This window comes from Orcinus orca, chromosome 7 (assembly GCF_937001465.1).
Source record: "Orcinus orca chromosome 7, mOrcOrc1.1, whole genome shotgun sequence".
Lineage (NCBI taxonomy): Eukaryota > Metazoa > Chordata > Mammalia > Artiodactyla > Delphinidae > Orcinus > Orcinus orca.
This window is the reverse complement of record NC_064565.1, coordinates 66,089,111-66,115,771: the sequence shown is the minus strand read 5'-3', so window position 1 is coordinate 66,115,771 and position 26,661 is coordinate 66,089,111. Positions and strand designations below refer to the sequence as shown.

The 26,661-nt window shown below is 42.6% G+C and overlaps 2 protein-coding genes across 2 annotated transcripts in view; one reads left to right on the top strand and one right to left on the bottom strand.

Moving 5' to 3' along the window:
* TTN (titin) overlaps positions 1 to 26,661 on the top strand; it is a 281,341-nt gene that overhangs the window by 231,544 nt on the left and 23,136 nt on the right. Inside the window, exons 275-287 of the mRNA XM_049712583.1 lie at positions 43 to 17,148; positions 17,750 to 18,046; positions 18,155 to 18,742; positions 18,836 to 19,138; positions 19,256 to 19,552; positions 20,915 to 21,202; positions 21,315 to 21,614; positions 22,021 to 22,323; positions 22,413 to 22,718; positions 22,822 to 24,588; positions 24,909 to 25,202; positions 25,913 to 26,200; positions 26,318 to 26,617. Coding sequence (XP_049568540.1) covers positions 43 to 17,148; positions 17,750 to 18,046; positions 18,155 to 18,742; positions 18,836 to 19,138; positions 19,256 to 19,552; positions 20,915 to 21,202; positions 21,315 to 21,614; positions 22,021 to 22,323; positions 22,413 to 22,718; positions 22,822 to 24,588; positions 24,909 to 25,202; positions 25,913 to 26,200; positions 26,318 to 26,617 — 22,437 coding nt within the window. The remainder of the gene's footprint in view (positions 1 to 42; positions 17,149 to 17,749; positions 18,047 to 18,154; positions 18,743 to 18,835; positions 19,139 to 19,255; positions 19,553 to 20,914; positions 21,203 to 21,314; positions 21,615 to 22,020; positions 22,324 to 22,412; positions 22,719 to 22,821; positions 24,589 to 24,908; positions 25,203 to 25,912; positions 26,201 to 26,317; positions 26,618 to 26,661) is intronic.
* The window catches only part of PLEKHA3 (pleckstrin homology domain containing A3), a 94,663-nt gene continuing 73,039 nt past the window's right edge, over positions 5,038 to 26,661 (bottom strand). The window contains exon 8 of the mRNA XM_049712591.1: positions 5,038 to 5,159. Coding sequence (XP_049568548.1) covers positions 5,146 to 5,159 — 14 coding nt within the window. The 3' untranslated portion in view covers positions 5,038 to 5,145. The remainder of the gene's footprint in view (positions 5,160 to 26,661) is intronic.

The following is a 26,661-nucleotide window of genomic DNA, read 5'->3' as shown; positions in this document are numbered from 1 at the left end:
AGCCAAACCCTTAACACTTTTGTGCCTTTGTCTCCTTTTCAGATCCCCCAGGACCACCCTCAAATGCACGTGTCACTGATACCACCAAGAAATCTGCTTCTTTGGCATGGGGCAAGCCTCATTATGATGGTGGGCTTGAAATCACTGGCTATGTCGTAGAGCATCAAAAAGTAGGAGATGATGCCTGGACAAAGGATACGACAGGAACCACCCTCAGAATCACCGAGTTTGTCGTCCCTGATCTTCAGACTAAAGAAAAATACAATTTTAGAATCAGTGCCATCAATGATGCAGGTGTTGGGGAGCCAGCAGTGATTTCAAATGTTGAAATTGTAGAACGGGAGATGGCTCCTGATTTCGAACTAGACGCTGAGCTTCGAAGAACCCTTGTTGTGAGAGCAGGACTCAGTATTAGAATATTTGTGCCCATTAAAGGTCGTCCTGCTCCCGAAGTGACATGGACCAAAGATGATATCAACCTTAAAAACCGAGCTAACATTGAAAGCACAGAGTCGTTCACGCTCCTGATCATCCCAGAATGTAACAGGTATGACACCGGTAAATTTGTGATGACCATTGAAAACCCCGCTGGGAAGAAAAGTGGTTTCGTTAACGTCAGAGTCTTGGATACACCAGGACCTGTCCTTAACCTGAGGCCTACTGACATCACAAAGGAGAGTGTCACCCTGCACTGGGACCTCCCACTGATAGATGGGGGCTCACATATAACAAACTACATCGTGGAGAAACGAGAAGCAACACGGAAATCCTACTCCACGGTCACCACTAAGTGCCATAAATGCACATACAAAGTTACTGACTTGTCTGAAGGACATGAATACTTCTTCAGAGTGATGGCAGAAAATGAGTACGGAATTGGTGAGCCGACAGAAACAACAGAGCCTGTAAAAGCCTCCGAAGTACCATCACCACCAGACAGTCTTAACATTATGGACACAACTAAGAGCACAGTCAGCCTGGCGTGGCCTAGACCCAAGCACGATGGTGGCAGTAAGATCACTGGCTATGTGATTGAAGCCCAAAGAAAAGGCTCTGACCAGTGGACCCACATCACAACCGTGAAGGGGTTAGAATGTGTTGTGAAGAATCTAACTGAAGGGGAAGAATATACCTTCCAAGTGATGGCAGTGAACAGTGCAGGGAGAAGTGCCCCTAGAGAAAGCCGACCCGTCGTTGTCAAGGAGCAGACAATGCTTCCAGAATTGGATCTCCATGGCATTTATCAAAAATTAGTCATTGCTAAAGCTGGTGACAACATCAAAGTTGAAATTCCAGTGCTAGGTCGACCAAAGCCCACAGTTACATGGAAGAAAGGAGACCAGGTTCTTAAACAGACCCAGAGAGTTAATTCTGAAAACACAGCAACTTCAACCATCTTAAATATCAATGAGTGTGTAAGAAGCGATAGTGGGCCCTACCCATTAACAGCAAAGAACATTGTGGGAGAGGTTGGTGATGTCATCACCATTCAAGTCCATGATATCCCAGGGCCACCTACTGGACCAATCAAATTTGATGAAGTTTCGTCTGATTTTGTCACCTTCTCTTGGGACCCACCTGAGAATGATGGAGGTGTACCCATAAGCAACTATGTAGTAGAAATGCGACAGACTGACAGTACCACATGGGTTGAATTAGCAGCCACCGTTATACGCACCACCTACAAAGTCACTCACCTTACTACCGGAGTGGACTATCAATTCCGGGTAAAAGCTCAAAACAGATACGGAGTTGGACCAGGCATCACATCAGCATCTGTAGTTGCCAACTATCCATTTAAGGTTCCTGGGCCTCCTGGTACCCCTCAGGTCATGGCAGTTACCAAGGATTCAATAACAATCAGCTGGCATGAGCCTCTTTCTGATGGTGGAAGCCCCATTTTAGGATACCACATTGAAAGAAAAGAACGAAATAGTATTCTCTGGCAGACTGTGAGCAAAGCATTAGTACCAGGCAACATTTTCAAATCAAGTGGACTTGCAGATGGTATTGCTTATGAATTCCGAGTGATCGCAGAAAACATGGCTGGCAAAAGCAAGCCGAGCAAGCCATCTGAACCTATGTCAGCTTTGGATCCCATTGACCAACCTGGGAAACCGGTTCCTCTAAATATTACTAGACACACAGTGACCCTTAAATGGGCTAAGCCTGAATATACTGGAGGCTTTAAAATTACCAGTTATATAGTTGAAAAGAGAGATTTTCCTAATGGACGGTGGCTGAAAGCCAACTTCAGCAACATTTTGGAGAATGAATTTACAGTCAGCGGACTAACAGAAGATGCCGCATACGAATTCCGTGTGATTGCCAAAAATGCTGCTGGTGCTATTAGCCCACCGTCTGAGCCATCAGATGCTATCACATGCAGGGACGACATTGAAGCACCAAGGATAATGGTGGACATCAAATTTAAGGACACAATTATAATAAAAGCAGGTGAAGCATTTAAGCTGGAAGCTGATGTTTCAGGTCGCCCACCTCCAACAATGGAATGGACCAAAGATGGAAAGGAGCTTGAAAACACAGCAAAATTAGAAATTAAAATGGCAGATTTCTCTACTAATCTGGTAAATAAGGATTCACTAAGACGGGATGGCGGTGCCTATACCCTTACAGCAACCAATCCTGGTGGTTTTGCTAAACATATTTTCAATGTCAAAGTTCTTGACAGACCAGGCCCACCTGAAGGACCTTTAGCTGTATCTGAAGTGACATCAGAAAAATGTATATTGTCATGGTTGCCTCCACTGGACGATGGAGGTGCCAAAATTGACAATTATGTAGTTCAGAAACGTGAAACCAGCAGGCTGGCATGGACAAATGTAGCTTCAGAAGTCCAAGTAACAAGACTAAAGGTCACTAAACTTTTAAAAGGCAATGAATACATATTCCGTGTGATGGCTGTAAATAAATATGGAGTTGGAGAGCCACTGGAATCAGAGCCTGTGCTTGCACTAGACCCTTATGGACCACCTGATCCACCCCAAAATCCTGAAGTTACAACTATTACTAAAGATTCCATGGTTGTCTGCTGGGGACATCCTGACTCTGATGGCGGCAGCGAAATCATCAATTATATTGTGGAACGGCGTGATAAAGCTGGCCAACGCTGGGTGAAATGCAACAAAAAGATTCTTACTGATTTAAGATATAAAGTGTCTGGACTGACAGAAGGACATGAATATGAGTTCCGGGTCATGGCTGAGAACGCTGCTGGAATCAGCGCACCGAGTGCTACCAGTCCATTTTATAAAGCCTGTGATGCTGTGTTTAAACCTGGCCCGCCAGGTAACCCACGTGTTCTAGATACAAGCAGATCATCCATTTCAATTGCTTGGAACAAACCTATCTATGATGGTGGTTCCGAAATCACTGGGTATATGGTTGAGATCGCCCTGCCAGAAGAAGATGAATGGCGTATTGTCACTCCACCAGCCGGGCTCAAGGCAACCTCTTACACTATCACCAACCTCACAGAGAACCAGGAATATAAAATCCACATCTATGCCATGAATTCTGAAGGCATTGGGGAACCTGCACTTGTTCCTGGCACTCCAAAGGCTGAAGACAGGATGCTGCCTCCAGAGATTGAACTGGACGCTGAACTGCGCAAAGTTGTTACCATAAGAGCTTGTTGTACCCTGAGACTTTTTGTTCCAATCAAAGGAAGGCCAGTACCTGAGGTGAAGTGGACCCGGGAACACGGAGAATCTTTAGATAAAGCTAGCATTGAGTCCACAAGCTCTTATACCCTGCTTACCGTTGGAAACGTAAACAGATTCGACAGTGGCAAATACATACTAACTATAGAAAACAGCTCAGGCAGCAAGTCTGCATTTGTCAGTGTCAGAGTACTGGATACACCAGGCCCTCCACAGGCTCTGAAGGTAAAGGAGGTCACTAAGACATCTGTCACACTGACATGGGAGCCTCCTCTTCTTGACGGAGGTTCAAAAATAAGTAACTACATTGTTGAAAAGCGGGAATCAACAAGGAAAGCGTATTCAACTGTTGCAACAAATTGCCACAAGACTTCCTGGAAGGTAGACCAGCTCCAAGAAGGCTGTAGTTACTACTTCAGGGTTCTCGCTGAAAATGAATATGGCATCGGGCTCCCTGCTGAAACCGCAGAATCTGTGAAAGCATCAGAACGACCTCTTCCTCCAGGAAAAATAACTTTGGTGGATGTCACAAGAAATAGCGTGTCACTCTCTTGGGAGAAACCTGAGCATGATGGAGGCAGCCGAATTCTAGGCTACATTGTAGAGATGCAGAGCAAAGGCAGTGACAAATGGACCACATGTGCCACAGTCAAAGTCACCGAAGCCACTATTACTGGATTAATTCAGGGTGAAGAATACTCTTTCCGTGTTTCCGCTCAGAATGAGAAGGGCATCAGTGATCCGAGACAACTGAGTGTGCCAGTAGTTGCCAAGGATCTTGTCATTCCACCAGCCTTCAAACTCCTGTTCAATACTTTCACTGTACTGGCAGGTGAAGATCTGAAAGTCGATGTTCCATTCATTGGACGCCCTACGCCAACTACAACCTGGCATAAAGATGATGTACCACTGAAGCAGACAACCAGAGTAAATGCTGAGAGCACAGAAAATAACTCACTACTGACGATAAAGGAAGCCTGCCGAGAAGATGTTGGACATTACGTAGTTAAACTGACTAACTCAGCTGGTGAAGCTACTGAAACCCTTAATGTTATTGTCCTTGACAAACCAGGGCCTCCAACGGGACCAGTTAAAATGGATGAAGTGACAGCTGACAGTATCACTTTCTCCTGGGGCCCACCTAAGTATGATGGTGGAAGCTCTATCAATAATTACATCGTAGAAAAACGGGACACTTCCACAACCACCTGGCAAATTCTGTCAGCTACTGTTGCAAGGACAACAATAAAAGCTTGCAGGTTAAAGACTGGATGTGAATATCAGTTTAGGATTGCAGCTGAAAACAGATATGGAAAGAGTACCTACCTCAATTCAGAGCCTACTGTAGCCCAGTATCCATTCAAAGTTCCTGGTCCTCCTGGCACACCGTTTGTAACGCTCTCCTCCAAGGACTGTATGGAAGTACAATGGAACGAGCCAGTCAGTGATGGAGGTAGCAAAGTCACTGGCTATCATCTAGAACGCAAGGAGAGAAATAGCATCCTCTGGGTTAAGTTGAATAAGACACCCATTCCTCAAACCAAGTTTAAAACAACTGGCCTCGACGAAGGCATTGAATATGAATTTAGAGTCTCCGCACAGAACATTGTGGGCATCGGCAAGCCAAGTAAAGTGTCAGAAAGCTACGTAGCCCGTGATCCATGTGACCCACCAGGAAGGCCAGAGCCAATCATTGTCACAAGGAATTCTGTGACTCTTCAGTGGAAGAAACCCACATATGATGGTGGAAGCAAGGTCACTGGTTATATTGTTGAGAAGAAAGAACTGCCCGAGGGCCGCTGGATGAAAGCCAGTTTTACAAATGTCATTGATACTCAGTTTGAAGTAACTGGCCTAGCTGAAGATCACAGATATGAGTTCCGGGTTATAGCTCGAAATGCTGCAGGAGTGTTTAGCGAGCCTTCAGAAAGCACAGGAGCAATAACAGCAAGAGATGAGGTAGAACCACCACGAATTCGTATGGATCCAAAATACAAAGACACAATTGTGGTTCACGCTGGTGAGTTATTCAACATTGACGCAGATATTTATGGCAAACCAGTACCAACCACTCAGTGGATAAAAGGTGATCAGGAGCTTTCAAATACAGCTCGATTAGAAATAAAGAGCACTGATTTTGCCACCAGTCTCAATGTAAAGGACGCAATACGTGTTGACAGTGGAAATTACATACTGAAAGCCAAAAATGTTGCAGGAGAGGTATCAGTCACTGTAAATGTCAAAGTTCTTGACAGACCAGGGCCACCTGAAGGACCTATTGTTATATCAGGAGTTACAGCAGAAAAATGCACACTCACTTGGAAACCCCCACTACAAGATGGTGGGAGTGATATCATAAATTATATTGTGGAAAAGAGAGAAACCAGCCGCTTGGTTTGGACTGTGGTTGATGCCAACGTGCAAACTCTCAGCTGCAAGCTTACTAAGCTTCTTGAAGGCAATGAATATATCTTCCGTATAATGGCTGTCAACAGATATGGTGTTGGCGAACCTCTTGAATCTGAGCCAGTAATTGCCAAGAATCCATTTGTAGTGCCAGATGCACCAAAAGCTCCAGAAATCACAGCGGTGGCCAAGGACTCAATGGTTGTTGTATGGGAAAGGCCAGCATCTGATGGTGGCAGTGAAATTCTTGGATATGTTCTTGAAAAACGGGATAAAGAGGGCATCAGATGGACAAGATGCCATAAACGTCTGATTGGCGAACTGCGCTTGAGAGTAACTGGACTCTTAGAAAATCACAATTATGAATTCAGAGTCTCAGCTGAGAATGCTGCTGGACTCAGTGAGCCAAGCCCACCTTCTGCTTGCCAAAAGGCTTGTGATCCTATTTATAAACCAGGACCTCCAAACAATCCCAAAGTCATTGATACTACCAGATCTTCCGTCTTCCTTTCTTGGGGCAAACCAATATACGATGGTGGCTGTGAAATCCAAGGATACATTGTTGAAAAATGTGACGTGAGTGTTGGTGAATGGACAATGTGCACTCCACCGACTGGAATCAATAAAACAAATATAGAAGTCGAGAAGCTGTTGGAAAAGCATGAGTACAACTTCCGTATCTGTGCTGTTAACAAAGCTGGAGTTGGAGAACATGCGGACGTCCCTGGACCTATTATAGTTGAAGAAAAATTGGAAGCACCAGACATTGATCTTGACCTAGAACTGAGGAAAATTATAAATATAAGGGCAGGCGGCTCCTTAAGGTTATTTGTTCCTATTAAAGGTCGTCCTACACCAGAAGTTAAATGGGGAAAGGCGGATGGTGAAATCCGAGACGCAGCTATAATCGACAGCACTAGCAGCTTCACCTCTCTTGTTCTTGACAATGTCAACCGATATGATAGTGGAAAATATACTCTCACGTTAGATAACAGCAGTGGGACAAAGACTGCCTTTGTTACTGTGAGAGTCCTGGACACACCAAGTCCACCTGTTAATCTGAAAGTCACAGAAATCACCAAAGACTCAGTATCAATTACATGGGAACCTCCTTTGTTGGATGGGGGATCCAAAATTAAAAATTACATTGTTGAGAAACGTGAAGCCACAAGGAAATCATACACTGCAGTTGTCACAAATTGCCACAAGAGTTCTTGGAAAATCGATCAACTCCAAGAAGGTTGCAGTTACTACTTTAGAGTCACAGCTGAGAACGAGTATGGTATTGGCCTTCCCGCCCATACTGATGATCCAATTAAGGTTGCAGAAGTCCCACAACCTCCAGGAAAAATAACTGTGGATGATGTCACCAGAAACAGTGTCTCTTTGAGCTGGACAAAGCCTGAACATGATGGCGGCAGTAAAATCATTCAGTATATTGTGGAAATGCAAGCTAAACACCATGAGAAATGGTCAGAGTGTGCTCGAGTCAAGTCCCTTGAAGCCGTAATTACCAACCTAACTCAGGGAGAAGAATACCTTTTTAGAGTTGTGGCTGTAAATGAAAAGGGAAGAAGTGATCCTAGGTCTCTTGCAGTTCCAATAGTTGCCAAAGATCTGGTCATTGAGCCAGATGTAAGACCTGCATTTAACAATTACAGTGTAAAGGTTGGCCAAGATTTGAAAATAGAAGTGCCAATTTCTGGACGTCCTAAGCCAACCATTACCTGGACTAAAGACGGTCTTCCCCTGAAGCAGACTACAAGAATCAATGTTACTGATTCACTTGACCTCACCATACTCAGTATTAAAGAAACTCATAAGGATGACAGTGGACATTATGGAATCACAGTTGCTAATGTTGTTGGTCAGAAGACAGCATCCATCGAAATTATAACCCTAGATAAGCCTGATCCTCCAAAAGGACCTGTTAAATTTGATGAAGTCAGTGCTGAAAGTATTACCTTATCTTGGGAACCTCCACTGTATACAGGGGGCTGCCAGATCACTAACTACATAGTTCAGAAAAGAGATACAACCACCACAGTATGGGATGTTGTTTCTGCTACTGTTGCCAGAACTACACTCAAAGTGACCAAACTGAAGACTGGTACAGAATACCAATTCAGAATATTCGCTGAAAACAGATATGGACAAAGCTTTGCCTTGGAATCTGAGCCAATTGTAGCTCAATATCCCTACAAAGAACCAGGCCCTCCAGGCACACCATTTGCCACAGCCATTTCCAAAGACTCCATGGTTATACAGTGGCATGAACCAATCAATAACGGAGGAAGCCCAATCATAGGTTACCACCTTGAGAGAAAGGAAAGAAATAGTATTTTGTGGACAAAGGTCAACAAAACTATTATTCATGACACCCAGTTTAAAGTACTCAATCTTGAAGAAGGCATTGGATATGAATTCAGAGTTTATGCTGAAAATATTGTTGGTATAGGCAAAGCAAGCAAGAATTCTGAATGCTATGTAGCCAGAGATCCCTGTGACCCACCAGGAACCCCAGAAGCAATAATAGTTAAAAGACATGAAATCACTTTACAATGGACCAAACCAGCATATGATGGTGGAAGTATGATTACGGGTTACATTGTAGAGAAACGTGATTTGCCTGAGGGTCGTTGGATGAAAGCCAGCTTCACAAACGTCATTGAAACTCAATTTACTGTGTCAGGTCTTACTGAAGATCAAAGATATGAATTCAGAGTCATTGCAAAGAATGCAGCTGGTGTAATAAGCAAACCCTCTGACAGTACTGGACCGATAACTGCCAAGGATGAGGTCGAACTCCCAAGAATTTCAATGGATCCAAAATTCAGAGACACAATTGTGGTAAATGCTGGAGAAACATTCAGGCTTGAAGCTGATGTCCACGGAAAGCCGCTACCTACCATTGAGTGGTTAAGAGGAGATAAGGAAATTGAAGAATCTGCTAGATGTGAAATAAAGAACACAGATTTCAAGGCTTTACTTATTGTAAAGGATGCCATTAGAATCGATGGCGGACAGTATATTTTAAGAGCTTCCAATGTTGCAGGTTCTAAGTCATTCCCAGTGAATGTAAAAGTGTTAGATAGACCAGGACCTCCAGAAGGGCCAGTCCAGGTTACTGGAGTCACCGCTGAAAAATGCACATTAACATGGTCTCCACCACTTCAAGATGGTGGCAGCAACATTTCTCACTATGTTGTTGAAAAGAGAGAAACAAGTCGGCTTGCCTGGACTGTTGTTGCTTCAGAGGTTGTAACCAATTCTCTGAAAGTTACCAAACTCTTAGAAGGGAATGAATATATTTTCCGTATAATGGCTGTCAACAAATACGGTGTTGGAGAGCCTTTGGAATCTGCACCAGTACTCATGAAAAATCCATTTGTGCTTCCTGGACCACCAAAAAGCCTGGAAGTCACGAACATTGCCAAGGACTCCATGACCGTCTGTTGGAGCCGTCCAGATAGTGATGGTGGAAGTGAGATTATTGGCTACATTGTAGAAAAAAGAGACAAAAGTGGCATTAGGTGGATAAAATGTAATAAACGCCGCATTACAGATTTGCGTCTAAGAGTAACAGGATTAACAGAAGACCATGAGTATGAATTCAGAGTCTCTGCAGAAAACGCTGCTGGAGTTGGAGAACCAAGTCCAGCTACAGTTTATTATAAGGCTTGCGATCCTGTGTTCAAACCTGGCCCCCCCATCAATGCACACATTGTAGACACCACTAAAAATTCAATTACACTTGCCTGGGGTAAACCCATCTACGATGGTGGCAGTGAGATCCTGGGATATGTAGTAGAAATCTGTAAAGCAGATGAAGAAGAATGGCAAATAGTTACTCCACAGACTGGCCTGAGAGCCACTCGATTTGAAATTTCAAAACTCACTGAACACCAGGAGTATAAAATACGAGTCTGTGCCCTCAATAAAGTTGGTTTAGGTGAGGCTACATCAGTTCCTGGTACTGTGAAACCAGAAGATAAACTCGAAGCACCTGAACTTGACCTTGACTCTGAATTAAGGAAAGGAATTGTTGTAAGAGCTGGTGGATCTGTCAGAATTCACATTCCATTCAAAGGTTGCCCAACACCTGAGATCACTTGGTCTCGAGAGGAAGGTGAATTCACAGATAAGGTCCAAACTGAAAAAGCAGCGAACTATACCCAACTATCAATAGATAACTGTGATAGAAGCGATGCTGGAAAATATACTCTCAAGCTGGAAAACAGCAGTGGATCTAAATCTGCCTTTGTAACTGTGAAAGTTCTCGACACCCCAGGACCAATACAGAATTTGGCAGTCAAAGAAGTGAGAAAAGATTTTGTCCTTCTGATATGGGAACCACCCATCATCGATGGGGGTGCAAAGGTCAAGAACTATGTTATTGACAAACGTGAGTCAACCAGAAAAGCATATGCTAATGTGAGTAATAAATGCAGCAAAACAAGCATTAAAGTTGAGAATCTTACAGAAGGAGCCATGTACTACTTTAGAGTAATGGCTGAAAATGAATTTGGAGTTGGTGTTCCAGTGGAAACCGCTGATGCTGTGAAAGCAGCTGAACCTCCTTCCCCACCAGGAAAGGTCACACTCACTGACGTGTCCCAGACTAGTGCATCGCTGATGTGGGAGAAACCTGAACGTGATGGTGGTAGCAGAATCCTGGGGTATGTTGTTGAAATGCAGCCCAAAGGAACAGAAAAATGGAGTGTTGTGGCTGAATCCAAAGTCTGCAATGCAGTTGTTACTGGTTTGAGTTCTGGACAAGAATATCAGTTCCGTGTCAAGGCTTACAACGAGAAAGGAAAAAGCGATCCAAGAGTGCTTGGTGTTCCTGTCATAGCCAAGGACTTGACTATACAGCCTAGTTTTAAGTTACCATTTAACACATATAGTGTCCAAGCTGGAGAAGGTCTTAAAATCGAAATTCCTATCATTGGCCGACCGAGACCTGAAATTTCATGGGTCAAAGATGGCGAGCCTCTTAAACAGACAACAAGAGTAAATGTTGAGCAAACAGCTACATCAACTATTTTGCACATTATAGAAAGTAACAAAGACGACTTTGGAAAATACACCATAACAGCAACAAATAGTGCAGGTACGGCAATTGAAAATCTCAGCATTATCGTTTTGGAAAAGCCTGGACCTCCAGTTGGACCAGTTCGGTTTGATGAAGTTAGTGCAGACTTTGTGGTCATATCTTGGGAACCTCCAGCCTATACTGGTGGCTGCCAAATAAGCAACTACATTGTAGAGAAGCGAGATACAACTACCACCACTTGGCACATGGTATCAGCAACAGTTGCAAGAACAACAATTAAAATAACCAAACTGAAAACAGGCACTGAGTACCAGTTTAGAATTTTTGCAGAAAACAGGTATGGAAAAAGTGCCCCCTTGGATTCTAAACCAGTTATTGTACAATATCCATTTAAAGAACCCGGACCACCTGGCACTCCTTTTGTGACATCAGTCTCGAAAGATCAAATGCTTGTGCAGTGGCACGAGCCAGTTAATGATGGAGGCAGCAAAGTTACTGGCTACCATCTTGAACAGAAAGAAAAGAACAGCATTTTATGGGTCAAATTAAATAAGACTCCCATTCAAGACACCAAATTCAAAACAACTGGGCTTGATGAAGGCCTTGAGTATGAGTTCAAAGTTTCTGCTGAAAATATTGTTGGCATCGGCAAGCCGAGCAAAGTGTCGGAATGCTTTGTTGCTCGTGATCCGTGTGACCCACCAGGTCGCCCTGAAGCCATTGTTATTACAAGAAACAGTGTCACACTGAAATGGAAGAAACCTGCCTATGACGGTGGCAGCAAAATAACAGGTTATACTGTAGAAAAGAAAGATCTACCTGACGGCCGTTGGATGAAAGCCAGCTTTACTAATGTATTAGAAACTGAATATACAGTGAGTGGACTTGTAGAAGACCAAAGATATGAATTCAGAGTAATTGCAAGAAACGCAGCTGGCAACTTTAGTGAACCGTCTGAAAGCACTGGCGCCATTACTGCAAGAGATGAAATCGATGCACCAAATGCCTCACTGGATCCCAGATATAAAGATGTCATCGTTGTTCACGCAGGAGAGACTTTTGTCCTTGAAGCTGATATCCGTGGCAAACCTATACCTGACATTGTTTGGTCAAAAGATGGAAAAGAGCTTGAAGAAACAGCTGCCAGGATGGAAATTAAGTCTACTATTCAGAAAACAACTCTTCTTGTCAAAGACTGTATACGTAGTGACGGAGGACAATATATCCTGCAACTCAGCAACGTGGGTGGAACAAAGTCTATACCAATCACTGTAAAGGTACTTGACAGGCCAGGGCCTCCTGAAGGGCCTCTGAAAGTTTCTGGAGTGACTGCTGAAAAATGTTACCTGGCATGGAACCCACCTTTACAAGATGGTGGTGCTAATATCTCACATTACATCATTGAAAAGAGAGAGACAAGCAGACTCTCCTGGACCCAGGTTTCAACTGAGGTACAGGCCCTTAACTACAAAGTCACTAAACTTCTTCCTGGTAATGAGTACATTTTCCGTGTCATGGCTGTGAATAAATATGGAATTGGAGAGCCTCTGGAATCTGAGCCTGTTGTAGCCCGTAATCCTTATAAACCACCAGGTCCTCCTTCCCCACCTGAAGCCTCAGCAATCACCAAAGAGTCTGTGGTCGTAACGTGGGCACGCCCAGTGGATGATGGCGGTGCTGAAATCGAGGGCTACGTTCTTGAAAAACGAGATAAGGCAGGCATCAGGTGGACCAAGTGCAACAAGAACACACTCACAGATCTTCGATTCAGGGTAACTGGCCTTACTGAAGGGCATTCCTATGAATTCCGAGTTGCTGCTGAAAATGCAGCTGGTGTGGGTGAACCTAGTGAGCCATCTGTTTTCTATCGTGCATGTGATGCTCTGTATCCACCAGGACCACCAAGTAATCTAAAAGTGGCAGACACTTCCAGATCGTCTGTCTCCCTGGTGTGGAATAAGCCAATTTATGATGGCGGCGCTCCTGTTAAGGGCTATGTTGTTGAAGTCAAAGAAGCCGCTGCTGCCGAATGGACAACGTGCAGTCCACCAACAGGATTACAAGGAAAGCAGTTCACCGTGACCAAGCTTAAAGAAAATACTGAATATAACTTCCGTATTTGTGCCATCAATTCTGAAGGCGTAGGTGAACCTGCAACTATACCTGGTTCAGTTGTTGCTAAAGAGAGGCAAGAGCCACCAGAAATAGAACTGGATGCTGATCTCCGAAAAGTGGTCATTCTGCGTGCGAGTGCTACTTTACGCTTATTTGTCACTATCAAAGGTCGACCGGAACCTGAAGTTAAATGGGAAAAGGCAGAAGGCATTCTCACTGACCGGGCCCAGATTGAGGTGACCAGCTCATATACAATGTTGGTAATTGATAACGTTACCAGATTTGACAGTGGTCGGTATAATCTGACACTAGAAAATAACAGTGGCTCTAAAACTGCTTTTGTTAACGTCAGAGTTCTCGACTCACCAAGTGCCCCTGTGAATTTGACCATAAGAGAAGTGAAGAAAGATTCAGTGACACTGGCTTGGGAACCACCGCTTATTGATGGCGGAGCTAAGATTACGAACTACATCGTCGAAAAACGAGAAACTACAAGAAAAGTGTATGCTACTGTTACAAACAATTGCACGAAGAACACTTTTAAGATTGAAAACCTGCAAGAAGGATGTTCTTACTACTTCCAAGTCTTGGCTTCCAATGAATATGGGATTGGTTTGCCAGCTCAAACAACTGAACCTGTTAAAGTTTCTGAAACACCCCTCCCACCTGGAAGAGTAACTCTTGTTGATGTGACCCGTAACACAGCTACAATTAAGTGGGAGAAACCAGAAAGTGATGGTGGCAGCAAAATTACCGGTTATGTAGTTGAAATGCAGACCAAAGGGAGTGAAAAATGGAGCATGTGCACACAAGTTAAGACTCTAGAGGCAACTATATCTGGCCTAACTGCTGGAGAGGAGTATATCTTCAGGGTAGCTGCACTTAATGAAAAAGGAAAAAGTGATCCAAGACAACTTGGAGTGCCAGTAATTGCAAGAGATATTGAAATAAAGCCTTCAGTTGAGCTTCCTTTCAATACTTTCAATGTAAAGGCTACAGACCAACTGAAGATTGATGTTCCATTTAAAGGAAGACCTCAAGCTACTGTAAGCTGGAAAAAAGATGGTCAGACTCTTAAAGAGACAACTAGAGTAAATGTTTCTTCTTCAAAGACTGTAACATCACTAACAATTAAGGAAGCTTCAAGGGAAGATGTTGGAACTTATGAATTATGTGTTTCAAACAGTGCTGGATCCATAACAGTTCCTATTACTATAATTGTGCTTGACAAACCAGGACCTCCCGGACCTATACATATTGATGAGGTTAGTTGTGACAATATAACCATTTCCTGGAATCCTCCAGAATATGATGGCGGCTGCCAGATTAGCAATTACATCGTTGAAAAGAGAGAAACCTCTTCTACAACATGGCACGTAGTTTCACAGGCAGTTGCAAGAACATCCATTAAAATAGTTCGTCTAGTAACAGGAAGTGAGTATCAGTTCCGTGTTTGTGCAGAAAACCGCTACGGAAAGAGCTCCTACAGTGCATCTTCAGCTGTAGTTGCAGAGTATCCATTCAGCCCCCCAGGTCCTCCTGGTACTCCTAAAGTTGTGCATGCCACAAAATCCACCATGTTGGTAACCTGGCAAGTGCCAGTTAATGATGGAGGAAGTCAAGTACTTGGCTATCACCTTGAGTATAAAGAAAGAAGCAGCGTTCTTTGGTCAAAAGTAAATAAGAGCCTCATCACTGCTACTCAAAGGAAAGTCTCCGGCCTTGATGAAGGACTGATGTATGAGTATCGTGTATATGCTGAGACTATTGCTGGAATTGGTAAATGCAGTAAGTCTTGTGAACCAGTCCCTGCAAGAGACCCTTGTGACCCTCCTGGACAACCTGAAGTCACAAATATCACAAGGAAATCAGTGTCACTTAAATGGTCTAAGCCACATTATGATGGTGGAGCTAAGATAACCGGATACATTGTTGAACGTAGAGAACTACCAGATGGCCGGTGGCTGAAGTGCAACTTTACTAATGTACAAGAAACATACTTTGAAGTAACCGAACTTACTGAAGACCAGCGTTATGAATTCCGGGTTTTCGCAAGGAATGCTGCTGACTCAACGAGTGAGCCATCTGAATCCACTGGACCTATCACAGTTAAAGACGATGTTGAGGCTCCAAGAATTATGATGGATGTCAAGTTCCGAGATGTCATTGTTGTCAAAGCTGGAGAGGTCCTTAAGATAAATGCAGACATTGCAGGGCGACCTCTGCCAGTAATTTCCTGGGCCAAGGATGGTGTAGAAATTGAAGAGAGAGCAAGAACAGAAATTGTCTCAACAGACTACAATACTTTGCTAACAGTGAAAGACTGTGTCCGACGAGACTCTGGGCAGTATGTGCTAACACTGAAGAATGTTGCTGGCACTCGGTCTTTTGCAGTTAATTGCAAGGTACTTGATAAGCCTGGCCCACCAGCAGGACCACTTGAAATAACTGGCCTCACTGCTGAGAAATGCTCTGTTTCTTGGGGACCACCCCAAGAAGATGGTGGCGCAGCTATCGACTATTACATTGTAGAAAAACGCGAGACAAGTCGCCTTGCTTGGACAATATGTGAAGGAGAGTTAAGGACAACATCCTGTAAAGTGACCAAGTTGCTCAAGGGCAATGAATACATCTTTAGAGTAACCGGTGTTAATAAATATGGTGTTGGCGAGCCCCTGGAGAGTATGGCTGTAAAGGCACTAGATCCATTTACGGTTCCAAGTCCACCCACATCTTTGGAAATTACATCTGTGACCAAAGAGTTCATGACACTTTGCTGGGCAAGACCAGAGAGTGATGGAGGCAGTGAAATCTCTGGATACATAATTGAAAGGCGAGAGAAAAACAGCCTACGATGGGTGCGTGTAAACAAAAAACCGGTTTATGATCTGAGAGTGAAATCAACAGGACTTCGGGAAGGATGTGAATATGAGTATCGGGTATATGCAGAAAATGCTGCAGGCCTGAGCCTTCCAAGTGAAACCTCTCCCTTAATTCAAGCAGAAGATCCCGTGTTCTTACCATCTCCTCCATCCAAACCCAGTATCATGGACTCAGGCAAGACCAATATAACTATTGGCTGGGTTAAGCCCTTATTTGATGGTGGGTCCCCAGTAACTGGATACACTGTAGAATTTAAAAAATCTGATGAAACTGACTGGAAAACTGCCATTCAGAACTTAAGGGGCACAGAATACACAATAAGTGGACTAACCACAGGAGCCGAATACATTTTCAGAATAAGATCTATCAATAAGGTCGGTGCTAGTGATCCCAGTGATAGCTCCGATCCCCAGATAGCAAAGGAAAGAGAAGAAGAACCTGTATTTGATCTTGACAGTGAAATGAAGAAGACCTTGATCGTCAAGGCCGGTGCCTCCTTTACCATGACTGTGCCTTTCCGAGGAAGACCAGTACCCAGTGTCTCCTGGAGCAAACCAGACACTGACCTCCGCTCTAGAGCTTATATTGATTCCACAGACTCTCATACATCACTGACTATTGAAAATGCCAATAGAAATGATTCTGGAAAATACACATTAACAATTCAGAATATTTTGAATGCTGCTTCACTGACCTTAGTTGTCAAAGTTTTAGATTCTCCTGGTCCTCCAGCCAATATTACTGTACATGATGTCACCAGGGAGTCTGCAGTGTTATCCTGGGATGTTCCTGAAAATGATGGTGGAGCACTAGTGAAGAATTACTACATAGAAAAACGGGAGGCCAGTAAGAAAGCATGGGTCTCAGTGACCAGCAACTGTAACCGCCTCTCCTACAAAATTACCAACTTACAAGAAGGGGAGATTTACTACTTCAGAGTCTCCGGAGAAAATGAGTTTGGTGTTGGTGTACCAGCTGAAACGAAGGAAGGAGTAAAAATAACAGGTATGTTTTAAGAACAAAGAAAACCTACATATCCATATTCATTTTCCTAGACTAGTGTGAATCATTTTAATTACTGTTTAATCTTAAATGCTTTTGGTTCACACCTCGAACAATTCATACTATAGCACAAAATGAAATCTTACTACTAGAGAAAGTTCTTCATTGATTAAAAAAAAGAAATTTACATAGCTGGAGTTGGATAATGTATTCTGAATTTAAGTATAATTGAATTTGACTGCATATATATATATATATATAAACATATATAGTGTGTGTGCAGAAATTGTATGATAGTGTTTCTTACAAGATTGTTCATCTCATTCCTCGTTTTTACACCCATGATAAATTTGGGATAAATTTAATCATTTTATTTGGTCATTTGACACTTACTTGGTTTGAATGCTATGACATAAAATGACAAAGCCTGGGAAAGTTTTGCTTGGCTCAGAAGCCAAACTGATCATATAAAAAGTAAGAAAGACTCAAATAAAAGTAACTCTGTGGCCTTCATTTAAAAATCTTTCTTTTCACAATGCAGGAAGAACACATGTGGGGAAAAAATGTAATAACTTCTCTTTCTTCTGATGTTTTACTTTCTTAGAAAAACCAAGCCCACCCGAAAAACTTGGAGTAACAAGTGTATCCAAAGATAGTGTTTCCCTGGCCTGGTTGAAGCCAGAACATGATGGTGGAAGCAGAATTGTACATTATGTCATTGAAGCACTAGAAAAAGGACAGAAAAACTGGGTGAGATGTGCAGTGGTAAAGTCAACCCATCATGTCATTTCTGGTCTGAGGGAGAATTCTGAATACTTTTTCCGGGTGTTTGCTGAAAATCAAGCTGGTCTGAGTGACCCAAGAGAGCTTCTGCTTCCTGTCCTTGTAAAGGAGCAGCTAGGTATGTCTAATTTTATGCAGAAGCAAAATTTGAAATTACTTGCATTGACTTAAGTTAATTTGCAATAAAACAGTTTTTACCTTCACCTTCCATACTCTTATTTTTCAGAACCACCTGAAATTGACATGAAGAACTTCCCAAGTCATACCGTCTATGTTAGATCTGGTTCAAACCTTAAAGTTGATATTCCAATTTCTGGAAAACCACTGCCCAAAGTGACCTTATCAAGAGATGGTGTCCCGCTGAAAGCAACCATGAGATTTAACACTGAAATTACTGCTGAGAACCTGACCATCAATCTCAAAGAAAGCATTGCTGCTGATGCTGGAAGATATGAGATCACTGCTGCCAACTCCAGTGGAACAACCAAAGCTTTCATTAACATCATCATACTGGACAGGCCTGGTCCCGCAACTGGCCCTGTTGTGATTAGTGATGTAACTGAACAGAGCGTGACTCTCAAATGGGAGCCACCTAAGTATGATGGTGGAAGTCAGGTTACCAATTACATTGTACTCAAGAGAGAGACAAGTACTGCAGTATGGACTGAAGTGTCTGCGACAGTTGCAAGAACCATGATTAAGGTCATGAAGCTGACCACAGGAGAAGAATACCAATTCCGCATCAAGGCAGAAAACCGCTTTGGCATCAGTGATCACATAGATTCGGCTTGTGTGGTTGTCAAACTACCATACAGTAAGTTGTCAAACTTTTCAAAGATCCCAGGTTTCCATATACATAAATGTTTTAAATGTCTATATTAACCTGTGGGATTTCTCTCTTTTATAGCAACACCTGGACCGCCATCTACACCATGGGTCACTAAAGTCACTCGAGAAAGTATCACCGTGGGCTGGCATGAACCAGTGTCCAATGGAGGCAGTGCAGTTATAGGCTATCACCTGGAAATGAAAGACAGAAACACTATCTTATGGCAGAGAGCCAACAAAATGGTCATCCGCACCACTCACTTCACAGTCACAACCATCAGTGCTGGACTCGTCTATGAATTCAGGGTGTATGCAGAAAATGCTGCTGGTATTGGAAAACCCAGCCATCCTTCAGAACCAGTCCTAGCCATTGATGCCTGCGGTATGTATTTGTCATTAGAAGGACAGTTCTCACTACTTAAAAATGCAAACCTTCTTTCTGCAAAGCAAAATAATGTTGAAATAAGTGCCACTAATCTGCTTCCTGTCATTACCACAGAACCCCCAAGAAATGTCCGTATCACTGATGTTTCAAAGAACTCTGTCAACCTTTCATGGCAACAACCAGCTTATGATGGAGGAAGCAAGATTACAGGCTACATTGTTGAGAGACGAGACCTTCCAGATGGCAGATGGGCCAAGGCCAGCTTCACCAACGTTACCGAGACTCAACTCACCGTCTCTGGCTTGACTCAGAATTCCCAGTATGAATTCCGTGTCTTTGCTAGAAATGCTATCGGTTCCATCAGCAATCCGTCCGAGGTTGCAGGCCCCATTACATGCATCGATTCTTATGGTAAGCATTTTTAGCAGTTTGAATCCCGACAGCAATTTAACTCAGTATTTTGTCTTACTTTTGTGGTCCTAATCTGTGGGATAACTTTTACTATGTACGTTGTTAGATTTTTAGAAGAAATTATGAATTAGCTGTGAGTCGTAGGAAAATTCCATAACCCCTCCAGGCCTCTTGATGTAACTGTAAAACATGAGATTTGGACTACAGGATACCTAAAGGGCTTTCTGACTTCAACCTTTTATGATGCTTTGATTACATGAGTTGGTGTTTTCACTCTTCTATTTAAAATTTTCAGCATCAATAATTAAGACCATGGTTGAATGCCCAGAGAATATTCCTCTGAAATAAGTGAAAGACTAAACAGAGGCGTTAATGATGATAATAATAGCAGCAGCTAACATTTACTGGGTGCTTTCCATGAATTCTCTCCCCTAGTTCTAACAGCCTTAAGATAAGCCCATTTTACAGAAGAGAAACTGAGGTTTAGAGCACTTATATAACTTCCCCAACATCAAGCAGCTCATTAACAATAGGGTGGGTATTCAAACAGACAGACTCCAGAATTCTCTCTACATGGCTGTCAGTCCAAATTACACATACTTGACCATTCTGGAAAATAAGTGGCACATTCAACTCAACAGTGCTTTGAAAATTAAAATTTCATGAGAGTTAGGTACCCTGCGACACTTTTTCTAAAAGTCCCCATTTTCAAGGATGGTATCTGGGCAAAAGTATCCACTCCCATCCTCATGCTGAGAATCCCAGGGCTTCTCTTTATGAACCAGGCTTTGTAGACACTGAGTCAGTATTTGTGAGACTGTGAAGCAAGTCAAATTAATTCTGTTTCTCAAAAATTTTAAGCAGCCTGGCAGAAAATCAGTCCAGGGAAGTTTACAGCTCTGTGAGTAGATAATTCAGAATTCAAGGGTCTGATGTGAAATGCCCCCACTTGGATACCAGCGAACTGGGAAGGGAAAATAAAAAGAATCAGAGGTAGTCAGAGGAAGGAGAACTAGAATAAAAGAAAACATATAATTCAGCTTCTGCAGTGATGCTCTCACTGCCATATCCCATTGCATCACTGGAATAAAACACCTGATAGATGTTAAAATACATTTCAAAGGCATTTAAGTCCCTGTGCAATTAGTGCAGTGTCACTGGGGTACAGAGCTTACTCACAGTCTTTCTTCCCCATCTGTGATAAAAGAGTGGCTTGTAAAATTAAATGTAAAATGTAAATAGTATTAGAACTACTTCGTGTGTATTATTTAATAAAGGCCAATGAGCTTACTTTGAAGTTGCTGCAATTATTCATTTCATCCTTGTGATTTTCTAAATATCTCTCACCTGTTTTTCTTGAAGGTGGACCCGTAATTGATTTGCCTCTAGAATATACAGAAGTTGTCAAATACAGAGCAGGTACATCTGTGAAGCTCAGAGCTGGCATTTCTGGCAAACCTGAGCCTACCATTGAGTGGTATAAAGATGATAAAGAGTTACAAACCAGTGCACTGGTGTGTGTCGAAAATACCACTGACCTTGCAGCTATACTCATCAAAGATGCAACTCGCCTTAACAGTGGAAGCTATGAATTAAAACTAAGGAATGCCATAGGCTCAGCCTCAGCCACCATCAGAGTGCAGATCCTTGGTAGGTGGTGAATACGGGCCCACATCATATTTTGTTTGCCTAAAACTTAATAATTTTAAATTAGAAGCATTTTAAAATTTACTAATATACCATTTTGTTTTTTCATTCACAGACAAACCAGGACCTCCAGGTGGACCAATTGAATTTAAGACCGTCACTGCTACAAAGATAACTCTTCTCTGGCAGCCTCCAGCGGATGATGGCGGTGCAAAAGTCACTCACTACATCGTGGAAAAGCGTGAGACAAGCCGGGTCGTGTGGTCTATGGTGTCTGAAAATTTGGAAGAGTACATCCTTACGACCACCAAAATTATCAAAGGAAATGAATACATCTTCCGGGTTCGCGCTGTGAACAAATACGGAATTGGTGATGCACTGGAATCTCACCCAGTGGTAGCAAAGAATGCATTTGGTGAGACATGATTTCATTAGAAAACTAAAATCAAATACTTGAAAATTTAAAAATAAATATAAACTGGGAGTTCCCTGGTGGTCCAGTGGTTAGGACTTGGCACTTTCACTGCCGAGGCACGGATTCGATCCCCGGTTGGGGAACTAAGATCCCTCAAGCCATGCAACGCGGCCAATAAATACATACATACATACATACTATTCTGCTAGCTTATGAATATGTTTTCAGAGCTTGATTGACTTTTATTTTCTTGTTCATCATATTGCTTCTCATTATCATCCTTTTCACCAGGTAGAAAGTATAATAAATGAAACTAATATTCTTAGATAGGATTTGAAGATTAAAAGGTAGAATTTATCAGTAATGTTGATCCTTTGAACTCATTTTCCTCTTCCTTTCTAAACAGTCACACCTGGGCCTCCGAGCGTGCCAGAGGTGACAAAGATAACCAAGAATTCGATGACTGTTGTCTGGAACAGGCCAGTTGCAGATGGTGGTAGTGACATAAGCGGCTATTTCCTTGAGAAACGAGACAAGAAGAGTCTGGGATGGTTTAAAGTCCTAAAGGAGACTATCCGTGACACCAGACAGAAAGTGACAGGACTCATGGAACACAGTGACTATCAATACCGAGTTTGTGCTGTAAATGCTGCTGGACAGGGTCCATTTTCTGAACCATCTGACTTCTACAAAGCTGCTGATCCTATTGGTAAGTGTGGTGTCTTCACCTATGTCTTCTTTCATGTCACCAAACTGTACACGATTATGTAATTACGGTACTGTGATTGGCCATGCCAGATCCTCCAGGCCCACCAGCTAAGATAAGAATTGAAGATTCAACTAAATCATCCATCACTCTTGGCTGGAGTAAACCGGTCTACGATGGGGGCAGTGCTGTTACCGGATATGTTGTTGGCATGAGACAAGGAGAGGAAGAGGAATGGACTGTTGTCTCTACAAAAGGAGAGGTCAGAACTACAGAGTATGTGGTATCTAACCTGAAACCTGGAGTCAATTACTACTTCCAGGTATCCGCTGTAAACTGTGCCGGACAAGGGGAACCTATAGAAATGACTGAACCCGTACAGGCCAAAGATATACTTGGTACGTACCTACTGGTATGCTTGTGTTTTTATTTTTTTAATAGAGGAAATCACTCATTTCCTTGCTTTAAAATTCATTGTATATGCCCATTTTATGTCTACAGAGGAACCAGAGATCGACCTAGATGTGGCTTTCAGGACCTCCATTATAGCTAAAGCCGGTGAAGACGTACAAGTGTTGATTCCCTTCAAAGGCAGACCTCCACCTACTGTCACATGGAGAAAAGACGAGAAGAATCTTGGCAGTGATGCCAGATACAGCATTCAAAACACTGATTCATCTTCATTACTCACTATTCCTCAAGTCACTCGCAATGATACGGGCAAATATATTCTCACAATAGAAAATGGCGTTGGTCAGCCAACGTCTTCAACTGTGAGTGTTAAAGTGCTTGATACACCAGCTGCCTGCCAGAAACTACAGATTAAACATGTTTCTCGAGGCACAGTCACACTGCTCTGGGAGTCTCCTCTCATTGACGGAGGATCTCCCATAATTAACTACATCATTGAGAAGAAAGATGCCACCAAGAGAACATGGTCTTCAGTGTCACACAAGTGTTCTAGCACATCCTTTAAGGTAACAGATTTGTCAGAGAAAACTCCATTCTTCTTCAGAGTTCTTGCAGAAAATGAAATTGGAATCGGGGAACCCTGTGAAACTACACAGCCAGTGAAGGCTGCCGAAGTACCAGCTCCTATACGCGATCTCTCAGTGAAAGACTCAACAAAAACATCTGTTACCCTGAGCTGGACCAAGCCTGACTTTGATGGTGGTAGTGTCATCACAGATTATACTGTGGAAAGGAAAGGTGAAGGCGAACAAACATGGTCACATGCTGGCGTAAGTAAGACATGTGAAATTGAGGTTAGCCAACTCAAGGAACTCTCAGTCCTGGAATTCAGAGTGTCTGCCAGAAATGAGAAAGGACTGAGTGATGGCGTCACTATTGGGCCAATTACAGTGAAAGAACTTGTAATTCCGCCGCAAGTTGACCTGTCAGAAATCCCTGGGGCACAAGTCACTGTGAGAATTGGGCATAATGTGCACCTCGAGTTACCTTATAAAGGAAAACCCAAACCATCTATCAGTTGGCTGAAAGACAGTCTGCCGTTGAAAGAAAGCGAACGTGTTCGTTTGAGTAAAACTGAAAACAAACTTACTTTGAGTATTAAGAATGCAAAGAAGGAGGATGGAGGGAAATACACCATTATTCTCGATAACGCAGTTTGTCGAAACTCATTTCCCATTACAATCATCACACTCGGCCCACCATCAAAGCCCAAAGGGCCCATTCGATTTGATGAAATCAAGGCTGACAGTGTCATCATATCATGGGATGTGCCCGATGATGATGGAGGAGGAGAAATTACCTGTTACAGCATTGAGAAGCGAGAAGCTTCACAAACTAATTGGAAGATGGTGTGTTCCAGTGTTGCCCGGACAACTTTCAAAGTTCCTAATCTAGTCAAAGATGCTGAATACCAGTTTAGAGTTAGGGCAGAAAACAGATATGGAGTCAGCCAGCCACTTGACTCAAACATCATTGTGGCAAAACACCAGTTCAGGATTCCTGGCCCCCCAGGAAAGCCAGTTACATACAATGTGACTTCTGATGGCATGTCCCTAACTTGGGATGCTCCAGTTTATGATGGCGGTTCAGAAGTTACTGGATACCATGTTGAAAAGAAAGAAAGAAATAGCATCCTGTGGCAAAGAATTAACATATCACCAATATCTGCAAGAGAACATAGAGCTACTGGACTAATGGAAGGCCTGGATTACCAGTTCCGTGTATACGCTGAAAATTCTGCCGGCCTAAGCTCACCTAGTGACCCAAGCAAATTTACCTTAGCTGTTTCCCCAGTAGGTAAGTGACTGAGGATTATTCAAATATATTTAATTCCGCAACTGAATATGTTAGTGACAACTCAAACACTGCTTTTCTTCCACGTATCACCTTCTCACATATTTCCTAGTCACTAGAGAGCTGGTCAGGTAAAGCAAGGGGGATGATTTTAAATCAGTCTAAAAGAGCAATTTAAAATTCTTTTTTTAAAGCCTCTGATACAAAAAAAATTGCAATTAATGGCTAAAATGAGTTTGGGGGATTTATTTATTTTCCTTCCACTGAAGATTAAGAGTTGATTACAGAAATAACGATGCCTTTAACTTGCATCTAATTTATAGACCCACCTGGCACTCCTGACTACATTGATGTCACCCGGGAAACCATCACTCTGAAATGGAACCCACCACTGCGTGATGGAGGCAGTAAGATTGTCGCCTACAACATCGAGAAACGGCAAGGGAGCGATCGCTGGACCAGATGCAACTTTAGTGATGTCAGCGAATGCCAGTACACGGCAACAGGACTTAGTCCTGGGGATCGATATGAGTTCAGAATACTTGCAAGAAACGCTGTTGGAACCATAAGCCCGCCCTCACAGTCTTCTGGCGTTATTATGACAAGGGACGAAAATGGTAAGCATTTACAACCAATTTCCAATGTAACTAAGAGCATTCACATTTTTAAAAAAATATACATATATATTTGGGGCGGGGGGCTGGTCTATAAAAATGGGAAGAGAAACAACGTTTCATACAGATTACCAAAGGTTGTTAGGTAGATGAATTCGATTTTCTACCTTTCAGATGAAGAGAAGAAAAAAATGTAATTAGCATCAATTCTTTTTACCACGTCTATTATTTCATTTCCATATAAATAGCATGCAAGTGGGAATGAGTTTTTAGCTTTGTGATTTCAGTCATTTATAATAAATGAAGAAAAAAAGGTCCCAAGAATAACTGTCCCTCTCGACTGAAGTTACTAAAACACAACACAGGTCCAACAGCACAATTATCACCTTGCCTGAGTGCAGCTGATGGCCCCGCACAGGAACTTGTTTGAATATGCAGCAGTATTAGGAAGTAAATGATCCGTAAATGTTTCATTTCTCTTTTTACAAATGGAAATGCAAGATTAATAACATGACAGATATAACAAAGGCGATAACCTAATAATATGCAAATGTTTAACCCCATAGTCTAAATTCTCAACTATCAATCCTTTCAAAATAGCCTTTGGTATAAGCATTACCCTTTCAGGCTTTATGATATGGTGCTAATGAAAAACATGCTTATTTAAGTCTTTATTAAGCCAAACTAATGCATATTGTCTCTTTCTTTTATAGTTGCACCAATTGTAGAGTTTGGCCCTGAGTACTTTGATGGTGTCACTATTAAGTCTGGAGAGAGCCTTAGAATTAAAGCTTTGGTGCAAGGACGGCCAGTACCTCGAGTAACTTGGTTCAAAGATGGAGAAGAAATTGAGAAGAGGATGAATATGGAAATAACCGATGTCCTTGGATCCACCAGCCTCTTTGTTAGAGATGCTACTCGGGACCATCGTGGTGTATACACAGTGGAAGCCAAAAATGCATCTGGCTCCACAAAAGCAGAAATTACAGTGAAAGTACAAGGTACTCATAAAATAGCTTCTTAATCTTACAATGTACAGGACTTGGATTAAAGACATGCCTGATTGCATTTTAATGGATAAGGAGAAAGAAACTAACTCTGGAACCTTTTTCTTACAGATACACCAGGAAAACCAGTTGGGCCAATAAGATTCACCAGTATAACTGGCGAGAAGATGACCTTGTGGTGGGATGCTCCACTCAATGACGGCTGTGCTCCCGTATCGCACTACATCATTGAAAAACGGGAAACCAGCAGACTTGCTTGGGCGCTAATTGAGGATAATTGTGAAGCCCTCAGCTATACCGCCACTAAACTAATAACTGGCAATGAATACCAATTCCGTATTTCTGCAGTCAACAAGTTTGGTGTTGGCAGGCCACTGGATTCTGACCCAGTGGTTGCTCAAATACAGTACAGTAAGCGACCGTTTTTACTAAGTGGTACTATGTCATAAGGTTAA